Raw genomic sequence first — 11,452 nt, 5'->3', positions numbered from 1 at the left:
TTTTTCTCAACTTTTCCCATAGAAAACACACGTTCGGTAATACGATACCTTTTTCAAGTGACCAAAATATTTCACATGCGAAGAGGGGTCCGATTGGAAGCTAATATCGTATAAAGGAAAAACGATTTCGGCAAAATTTTTACATATTTATATTTTGTAGGTAATTGTGTATTTATGGTGAATGTTTGGTGCATTTTATGAGAATAATGTGTTTGATATGATTGAATTCATGAAAAGTGTTCGGTAATACGATCCACTATATACATCTCTATGTCCAAAATAAGATTCATAAATTGGCAACTATATTGTTCTGTGGGTGTGGTTGATTTGGAGGAGCCAATTATTGGTTGAAAAGGACTACTGGAATTCTACATTTTTGCTGAAGGGGTGTCAAAGTTGCATGAACGGCGTATATAGGAACAAATCGCCTGGTCGGAACAAATCGGCTATGACGATCGCATCACACAACAAAATTCGGAACAAATCGGCGGATAAAAAGAGCCGCCGATTAGTTCCTCCGGCCCCGATCGGCTGGCCGGTTCAAATCGCCTATGACACTGGCTCTCGATCTATATTAAATTGGCGACAGGCGACGGGGTTCTTGCCAGCTTAAAATTAAGTGAAAGGCCAGGATTAAAATGGAAGATTGTGACTTGGAATTGGATGATGGGACGAGTGACCGTGGCGGAAATGTTTCTCGTTTAGATCTTACTTCCGGATTCATGAAACATATCATTCGCAACCAGCAAAAGAGGTCAGGCGATAATTGATCATGCATGGCACAGGCACAGCCTCAGCAAGGCTAACCCAGGGAGCTCCCGCCCGCGCAGAGGGCGGGAGCCCAGGGGCTTACCGTGTATTTTACAATACTCACGGGACTAGGGTGATTTATGGTCTGAATTTCTCCAAATGAATTGTGAAAACAGAAATTATGCACTTACCACGATTATATGGATGAAGGTCTAACGAGTGGCAGTTTCCTGACATCTGGCATGTCTGGGCACAGACTGGAACCTCAAAAAACGAAAAGTTCTCTCCTACCCCCGTCTCGATCGGCCATTTTTGTTATGGATTGTAACAAAATGGCCGATCGAGACTGGGGTAGAAGGAGACAACTTTTCGGTTTTTTTTCTAGCATGCAATCGCCCTATAGTATCCCAGGCAGGGAGCTCGGGCCTGAGCCCAGGACTCGTCCGTGTATTTATTAGGCAGAGGGTACTCTCCAAAATGGGGTAGAATGGGGTCGCGCGCAATAGCACCCAAATAAAAGGGGAAAAAATAAGTTATGCACTTTAATACCTCGATTATAATATGGGCTCTCACAAGTATTGCGAGGTTAGTATTAGTATACTAACCTCGCACCATGACATCCATGAACCGCGTTTGGCAGTGGATTTCTAAAGGAAAATAAAACAGGTTACTAAACGGACGACCAGGAACATTTTAAAAATTGTTTTGAGGTGCTAACAAGTAAAAATTTATTTGATATACCTTCTGTTATGATAAGAATGATAAATGACACATCAAATTCATTTTTGTCCGATATTTGGAACTAAGCCTGAGTCGAATCGATTTTAAAATCGGTGTTCGATCGATGTCATCGAGCGCCGGTGCAGATTTTGCAAAATCGGTGCATCGAAAAAAAAAAAAAAAAAATACGTCGGCTGGCCGACTCGTTTGGTTCACACAATCATCAAAATAAAGAGTAATGTCCAACTTGACTACTACTTACTTGATTTGTATTCCCCCAAAATGAAACCGATTGTGTAATTATGATGCCTATTCACCATTAATTTGAAGTTTATTTCGGTCATAGTTCGAGTCTTACTCGTCTGCTCTTGCCGGGATAATATGCACGATTAATTCTTCATGAATGGAAGTCATCGATCGTGCAGCGCATGCGCAGTACTGTGCTTTAATCAAACCAGAAAATAGCCGAAAAATTGATGGATCAACGTAAAATAAACCTTGCTATCATGAACAATATTAATATCATGACCATAGAACATTATTTAATCGTAATATTTAACAATAATTTGCATATGATAATCATTTAATATGAATTTAGAGCTTGATGTGAAACGTTTGTATTTCGTTTCAATTTTCAATGACGGACATCACATGACGATCGACTTGAGTGAGTGCACTTGTCTAAAAAAAAATTATCACGTCAGGATTGATTCTCGAACATTGTCAAAATGCAGAAACTCTTTTCAAGATCGTAATATCACCATATAATAACATTTTACATGACAAAACAGAAAAAATTGCGTTTGATATTTTTCCCATCAATTTGAAGCTAGTTTGTGCCCAACTTTGGGCTCTGTTTTCATGAATGGAAAATATGTCCTACGTCAACGAACGCGCATGCGCATTGTGCTTCTTTTTTCTCGGAGCTAGCTCCGGAGACGTCCAGGCCAGAGATGGAATAAAAATAAAAATAATGCCAGATAATACTATTAATGAACATGATATATACTTTGCTGACTTCGTCAATATTTTTAGTATGGCCATAAAATCTTATTGAATCGTAATTATTTAACATCCAATAATAATTTATATGAATTTAGAGCTCGATCCGAGACATTCATATTTATTTCGATCGCATGCTCTTGTCTTCTGTCTAAAATATAAAAAAAGTGGATTATCATATCAGGATTAATTCTCGAACATCGTCATAACTCATATTCCACAATCTTTCCTCACAATCGTTATATCAGCATTGAATACCAATTCAAATGACCATCCAGAGAAAATTACGTATTTATTCCCATCAATTTGGAGCTCATTTTGGATCCAACTACTCAATCTCAGGCAAGTTACAGTGTTCCCGCTGTTTGCACTTGTTTGCTGGCGCTGGCATCAAGCACGCCTGTCGTTTCGGGAGAGTGAGTGTACGGGGCTGCGGGCGGGGCTGGTGTGTGCGAGTCTGGACCGCGAATGCTAGTTGACCGAAAATCGTTCGGATCGACTCTGCGTGATTCATGTCTTTGATATTGTTTCATTTTAAACTTATATGTTGTCATCTGCAAATAACATTGTTGATGATATTTTGGGAAGAATTCTGCATTGGTCCCCGGCTTTTTTTGTGTTTTGTGATCATGGAAAATACAAACAAACTTTGCTCTATCATCTGCTTGTGCAACGCTCACCCGGCCAGCGCATATAAAGCGTGCATAGCGCATCGACGCGACTGCCGGAGCAAAAAAGAATTGACTTGATTTTCCCTGCCGCGCCTTCAAAATTCGATGCATCAATGTTCGATCGAATTAAAGCTGTCGAACACCGGTTTTCAAAATAATCGATATGACTCGGGCTTATGTGGAACCATCCGATATTTGGGTTTTTTACTGTAGATCTTAAGTAAAATGATTAACAGTTAAAGTTCGACTTAACTGCTAACCGTTTTACTCTTACTATAGACAGGCAAATTTTTTTTTTTTTTTTGGGGGGGGCTGTGTTGGACAAAGTGACTGTCAAGGCTAATCAAATTTTTTTTTTTCAGGGATGACTACGACAAGGAGGTGAAAGTAATGCAAGAGCAGCAGAAAACAATCGCAAAGGAAAACAAGAGCCATGCAAAGAAACCAGGACAAGCCATTTATGTTCCTCCTGTAAAAGGAAACAAAGGTAAATATATAGGCCCGTATTCTGAAGTCAGGTTTAACTTTATAGACCATGGTCTACAAACTCTGTGCTTAAATTATGGGAAGCCAAAAGTGTCAAATTTGTATTAAGTTGTATGTTTCTTATGTTTACTGTGCTCTTTCCTGATTCTTCAATGGTGAAGACAATCATCTATTTATACTTCCTTGATACATGTAATTACAGTATGAATAATTTGAGAGCCAAATGAGCTGAAATATGATATCTTTACTGGAATAGTGATTTATGTAACAATTGGCTATCCATACTTAAACCACAACTTGAAACCTGAGTTTAAGTTAAACCCAATTCAGAAGTCCGGCCATAGACTCTAGGTCTATCTACAGGTTTATTCACTTGGGCTGAGGTCGAAAGACTCAAAACACAATACTAACAGTTTACAGTATTGACCTCATACTAGTCTAGGCGACAATAGCGCATAGACTTTTGGGTGGTGCATTCAATTGTACACAAAGATGACAAGGTTTTTCGGCAGGGTGCATTGTTTAGTGATTTTTTTTCTCTTTTAGTTAATGAATTTTTTGAGTGAAATTATTTATTGTTTATCGCAGTTTAGGTATTACAAATTATATCTAAGATAAAGATCTTGATTAAATATCTGTGGATATTGTACAATGGTGCTTGAAAGTCCGACTACTCTGGCAGCTTTTTTCCACCTTATTGAGGTCCCAATGCCCCCTGGGGTGCTTGGTCTACTAACAGATGGTTAGCACTATTGTAGGGGTGCTGGTCAGAACATTTGGATCATCCCAGCTATACAGGCACTGTCTCATATTTCAAAGATTTCTCCACACAAGAAAATCTAGGAAAGTTCACCAACCTGTCAAGTGCGCTAGTCAATGTAAACATATTCGTTTTATAACAGGAATATTAGAAGACGAAAAGTCATAAACAATAGCTTGTGAACTTGGGGAATCGAGGTCACTGAATCTTTTTTTAGCACTTTTAACAAAATCCCATAAACAGAATGATTTGAAGTCTTGAAAAGTTGTATAAAAGATAATCACTGGTCCTATTTTAAAAGGACCTGTCATATTTATAAAAAGTGCACAATTTCTACATAAAATGTATATAAAGCTAAAGTTTACTAGCATCCAATCAAATCAAATGATTTAAGTAGCTTTTAACTACAAGCTGTTTTGTGAAACAGGTCTTACATGTAGATCTCAAGGAAAGAATTGTAATCAGAATTTGTTCCACCTTTGGGCTATTGCAGATTTTTTTAAACGCATTTTGGTGCAGTGTTAGGCAAATTTTACCCCCCCCCCCCCTGAAAAATTTAAGAATTTATGTACAAGAGAGGAAGTTAAATTTGAATGAATAAATCTTGCAAACATCCAAAATTAATCTTTTCCCTGTGCTTATGAAATAATGCCTGTCTTTATTTTCTCTCTAATAATAGCTGGTAATTGTTGCAATGTGTATATTCAAGTAGATTGCTCAACTCATCCTCATTAAAAAGTTATTGACCTTGATTCAAGGGGGGGGGGGGCTTTCAGTGTTCATGTAGATCACTATGTATCTATGATAATGTGCAATTTATTAAATGATTTACAGGTTTCCTCTCAAATTAATCACTCATTATGATTACATATTTGTAGGTAACATTGCATATTAAAGTAAAATTTTTTGGGGCCAGAAAAATCTGTTCAACTTTGGGGAAATTGTGACAGAAATACACTTGTTTTGCATAATCTGATCAATTGACTTATTAAATGCCTTAATTGACCAAGGTGGATATTTAGCTTTATAGGAGGGTCAACTTTATATGCAAGTGTACTTGTTTACAATGAATGGGGTGGGGGCGTCGTGGTCTAGTGGTTACGACTCTCTTTCAATCTGAGTGACGTTGGTTTGATTCCCAGCCATGGCGTGTTTTCCTTCAGCAAGAAATTCACCCACATCATGCTGCACTCAACCTACATGTAGGTGAGGTGAATGGGTACCCGGTAGGTAGAAATTCCTTGAATGCTTGAGCACCTTTTTGGGCATCATAGCCAAAGCTGGGGTATCCTCAGGCAAAAAGCGCTTTATAAACAGAGCTGGCAACCAGTACGTTTTTGGCGTATTTAGTACGTTTTTGCAACCAAAATACGACAGTACGTTTTTCTTTTCAACGATTCTTTTTTACGAAATCGTATTCTATAAAGAAAAAACATACTTTGTGTCTCTTTTTCATAAAACTTACACAAATATGGTTATTGGATCAATGTAATTTCAGGTAACTTTTTTTTTTTTTCAATCATTTTGTTAAAACCAGGGTGAGACACATGTTTCAATGGTTTTTTTTCATCTGCAAGAGCAGTGTGCATTCTAGCTTGCATGCAGCTTGAGCACCGCACATTTTATTATGAAATGCAATTTTGTGGGGAAAATACATTTTTTTTAAATCACAGAATACAATTTTTCATTCCCAGAGGTTGGCAGGTCTGTATAAATCAAGCTAGAGTGGGGTCTGGGAAATTTTTAAATGCCTTCGGGAAGTTTGGGTGATTTTCATCTAAGTTTTCAGGTGCTGGTTTTATAAGCAACAAACTTTCTTTCATTTAAAACTAGAATTGCTCATAGAATTGCTTTAAAAAAAGCAGAGAATTGATGATTTTGGTCATTTTCTCATATTTCTTTGAAGGAAGTGGACATACTGATGAAAGTGATAAAACCATCTTCAGGCTTCAGTATGAGGACCCAGACAGAGAAATTTCAGAATGGCTAGTACACAAGGTATGTTGCATAATATTTACAACCCTTTCACAAAACAGTAAGCAATTTTAGTTATTTCTTTTTTTCAGAAAGTGGCCATTTGATTTTCAGATTATTAAATGATACCTGGAGGCCTTTTTTTTTGGAAATATGCAGAAATATCAAGTGTTCTTTTTTTGCATTTTTTTTAATGAAAATATTGCAGATTTCATAGAAATACATTTTTCCCAAAATTGTATGATACACATTGTCTATTGCAGATAATTGCAAAATACTGTTTTTCTACCATAAATTCTCGGTTTTTGTCTCACCTGCATAGCAGAGTGAGACTGTAGGCGCCGCTTTTCCGACGGCGGCGGCGGCGGCGTCAACACCAAATCTTAACCGAAGGTTAAGTTTTTGAAATGACAGCATAACTTAGAAAGTATATGGACCTAGTTCATGATACTTGCCATAAGGTTAATCAAGTATTACTGAACATCCTGCCTGAGTTTCAGGTCACATGACGAAGGTCAAAGGTCATTTAGGGTCAATGAACTTATACCATGTTGGGGGAATCAACATCAAAATCTTAACCTAAGGTTAAGTTTTGGATATGTCATCATAACTTAGAAAATATATGGACCTAGTTTATGAAACTTAGACATACAGTTGATCAAGTATTACTGAACATCCTGCTTGAGTTTCACGTCACATGACCAAGGTCAAAGGTCATTTAGGGTCAATGAACTTTGGCCAAATTGGGGGTATTTGTTGAATTACCATAATAACTTTGAAAGTTTATGGATCTGAATCATGAAACTTGGACATAAGAGTAATCAAGTATCACTGAACATCCTGTGGGAGTTTCAGGTTATATGATCAACGTCAAAGGTCATGTAAGGTCAATGAACTTTGGCCAAGTTGGGGGTATTTGTTGAATTACCATCATAACTTAGAAAGTTTATTGGTCTAGTTCATAAAACTTGGACATAAGAGTAATCAAGTATCACTGAACATCCTGTGCGAATTTCAGGTCACATGACCAAGGTCAAAGGTCAATGAACTTGGCCATGTGGGGGGTATCTGTTGAATTACCATCATAACTTTGAATGTTTATGGATCTGATTCATGAAACTTTGACATAAGAGTAATCAAGTACCTTTGAACATCCCGTCCGAGTTACAGGTCACATGACCAAGGTCAAAGGTCATTTAAGGTCAATGAACTTTGGCCATGTTGAGGGTATTTGTTGAATTACCATCATATCTCTGTAAGTGTATTGGTCTAGTTCATAAAACGTGGACATATGAGTAACCAAGTATCACTGAACATCTTGTGCGAGTTTCTGGTCACATGACCAAGGTCAATGAACTTCGGCCATGTTGGGGGTATTTGTTAAATTACCATCATAACTCTGTAAGTATATTGGTCTAGTTCATAAAACTTGGACATAAGTGTCATCAAGTATCACTGAACATTTCATGTGAGTTTCAGGTCACATGACCAAAGTCAAAGGTCATTTAAGGTCATTAAACTTTGGCCATTTTAGAGGTAATTATTAGATTGCTGTCATAACTTTCAAAGTTTATAGATATAGTGTATAAAATGTGGATATAGGGGTAATCAAGTATCACTGACAAGTTTTAGGTCACATGATCAAAGTCAAATGTCAATGAACGTAGTGTTGTATCATTATATGAATGGTGTCTTTTGTGAACAATTATTTTATAGTAGTTTTCAAAGTCAGCACTGCTGCTATATTGAATCGTGTGATGCAAGTGAGACCGCCAGAGGCATTCCACTTGTTTTTATTTCATCCCTCAAAATACTGCAGTTCAGTTTACAAGGTTGCCATCCCTGTCCATAAACGAAAACAGTGGAAAATAAGTTTAAATTCTAATAACACTGTGTTGATTTTAATCCTTAAAAAAAAAAACAGGGCGATGATCCCCATGGCATAGCAGTTCGTTTTGGGAGGCAATGCAGGCTCAATGGTCTTTACATCAAGGCTTTAGGATCATTCATCGAGGAGGAAATGGAGAAGAGAGGATTTCTGACGTGAAGCAGCATCAGGTCGGGTCAAAGTTGAGGTCAGATGAGGTCAAATGCCAGATGAGGTCGCCTGTCAAGGTGACGGCACAACAGTGAGGTCTGCAACGTGAAGGTTGATTGATGAAAGGAAACAATCAAACTGGTATATGTTTTCAATCTGTGTGTATTCCTTGTATGTCCTTGTTGAATTTTCATATGAAAGGGTATATTTTGGTATTATTTCTTACGCCATGTTGATGTAAGACAAAAAAAGATGATTGAGATAAGCTCATGCTTATTGATGTGAAGATGGTTTGAGAGGAATAATGGCACCAAAAGGCCCATTTTTATTTCAAAATTCAGAAAAAACTGCATTTGATGAAAGCACATTGGAAAGTCATGAAGTCAGAAATAAATGTAATTCAAATTACTATATTGGTTTATGAGGAAAAGAAGATTTGTATAGACATGAAGATGCATGTATGTCATCATTAAGATAAAAAATCAGCATTGTGTTTTAGTTAAAGAAATATGAGAAACCTGTATGAGGGAAAATGGCACCCATGTAAACGTTTTTTTTTTTAATTCTGAAAAATGAAAATGAAAACAGCATGTGATAAAAGCACATTGATACTTCATGAAAAAACAATGTTTTCAAAATGACCATTTTGCTCCAAGAAACAAACATGTGGAGAATTGGTAAAAGACATGAAGAAAAAAGATATGTTTTGAAATTAGCCTTTCATTAAATTAACTAAAAGTTGAAATGAGTAAGTAATAATTTCCTTTTAAGGAAAGTTATTAGAAACTAGCGCTAGCTAGCAGTCTTTAATGATTGTTCATCCTATGATACATAGAAAAAAAATAGCTTCTTATGAATATGAAGTAGTCTAAGTGTTCAAGCTATGGAGATATGATAGAGTACATAGAATATGATAGGGCATGAAAACATGCAGGCTTCTTTTATTGATCTTTTTTTAATTTTTATTTATGTACATTATTTATTGCATAGAGTAATATATACATAAAGCGGAAGTTCAATTTTCATTTCTTTTTAATGTGAAATAAGATTGCTGCATAGATGTAGAGTATTGAAATCAGAATGGTACAGTATATGTTTGAGTCTTTTTTATTTTATAGAACTTTTCATTGAAATAGAACAGTGACAATCATGTTATGATGATGACACTAAAGCTCTTTTATGAAAAAAAAATCATGAAAAGTGAAAATTGTATTTTATATTTCAGAATGATCATGCCTTTGATTATGTCACTCTTGTTTTGCTAAAATATTTATGTTGCATGATTTGTAAAGAAAATATTAGATTATTATACAAATGACGACATAGATAATGTCTTTTTATTTTCCGATTTCTTTAATAATAGAACGAGTTCAATGTGAATTTCGATAACCTGCGGCCGTTTCATGAAGCTATTTGAAAGTTCTGCACGACTGGTAACTTGTTCTTGGGTGCTAATTGGATTTTTTTTAAATAAATTTTGCTCCAATTAGCTCAGCTGAATTTTTTTACAGCTACATGTAGTTCAGAACTGTCACATACTTGTAATTTGGGGTCTCTCTTCATGAAATGCAAATTCATATAAAGATCTCAGGAAATGATTATAAAAAGTTACATCAAGACATCGGATGACTTGAAGTCATCTTTTGTGAAGTGCCCGCTACAAACCACAATGCCGGCATATTTCCGGGCATCGTTGGCATTAAACTTACTTTTCCTCCCAACAAACGAAATCCAACGCTTCTGGGTTGCAAAAAAAATTTCCCCCCGTGTTGGGCATTTTTGGCAGGCATTTTGTACGTCCACAGCCCATGATGGCTTTCATCGCTGCATCCACCAACAATGCATCTTCCCGAAGTCTTCAGAAGGCTCCGTACATTGATTCCTCCTCCATCATGAGAGATTATAATCAAAAGAATAACAAAAGTAAAGAAAAAAAGAATACACTCATTATCTCAATTAGTTGTAGAGGTTATTTGACTTTATCCCAATTACCCCAAGCCAGGCAGGAAAGATCGCAGGTTTGATTTGACACGGAGCGCCTGCTGGTGCAGTACGAGCCGAGAATTAGGCGAGAGCGCAACTAAAAAAACATTTTCAAAAGTGTTGTATCAGGCTAAAGTGCGAAAATAAATCTGAATGGCTAGATTAAATGTGATGAATTAAAAAATGTCCTCCCGAAAACAAAAACAAAAAGAAGGCAAACAACAAATTTCAGCTGCAAAACAGAGTCAGTAACTTAGACTAAAACACTCAATACCACACAAAAATCATGTATGTACATGCGTAGGATTGTGGGATATGTTTAGGATGTCGTCTAAGGATTTACGTCATTTCCGCTCTACGTAAGTACAGTAATGTTTTCAATTTCTGAACGTGGACGATTTTTATGGCAAGTCAAAAATTTTCTTTTAAGGGGGGTTGGAGGTGGTAACATGGTGTAAATGAAATTGCATGACATTTTGGAAATATTCAAGATTCATAAAATGTGAAATTCACACGAATTCGCAATTTCAGTAATTGTTCATTTCATAGATCCTTTAACACTGAAAATTTGATCAAAATCGGATGCAAATTATAAGAAAGTTATGATATTTTGAAGTTTTGCTTCATTTCACAAAACAGTCATATGCACTTCCTGGTCGGTATGCGAATGAGGCGACTGATGACATCATCCACTCACTATTTATTTTATTGTTTTTCATTATATAAGATATCTTAATTTTCTCCTCATTACTATGTGAAACAAAGTTTTATTCCTCCCTGAACATGTGGAATTAACATTGTTTCAAAATTTTTGGACATTATTGTCAAACCTGTAAAAATGGAAATATTGTATAATTCAAACAATAAAAAAAGCAAAAGAAATAGTGAGTGAGGGACATCATCTACTCTCTAATTTTCATATCACTGAGTTGTGCATAAACTGTGAAAAATAAGCAAAAGCTTTAAAATGTCACAACTTTCTTATTTTACAGGTACATCCAATTTTGATGAAATTTTCAACGTTATGCTTGTTTGATTTTTCTTGATTGAATCAAATCAACATTTTTC

General features: G+C 36.1%; 1 protein-coding gene across 1 annotated transcript; it reads left to right on the top strand.

Annotated features, from left to right (window-relative positions):
• The first annotated feature begins 489 nt into the window (after positions 1-489).
• LOC129281277 (UPF0561 protein C2orf68 homolog) lies at positions 490-11,203 on the top strand. The gene is made up of 4 exons (XM_054917216.2): positions 490-754; positions 3,506-3,630; positions 6,296-6,387; positions 8,288-11,203. Exons 1-4 carry the CDS (start codon positions 639-641, stop codon positions 8,408-8,410), a joined length of 456 nt encoding a protein of 151 aa, XP_054773191.1. The 5' UTR covers positions 490-638; the 3' UTR covers positions 8,411-11,203.
• Positions 11,204-11,452: the final 249 nt, after the last annotated feature.

Source organism: Lytechinus pictus, chromosome 18 (assembly GCF_037042905.1).
Source record: "Lytechinus pictus isolate F3 Inbred chromosome 18, Lp3.0, whole genome shotgun sequence".
In the NCBI taxonomy this organism is placed as follows: domain Eukaryota; kingdom Metazoa; phylum Echinodermata; class Echinoidea; order Temnopleuroida; family Toxopneustidae; genus Lytechinus; species Lytechinus pictus.
The sequence above is the reverse complement of the archived record's forward strand: the minus strand, read 5'-3'. Positions and strand labels throughout refer to the sequence as shown.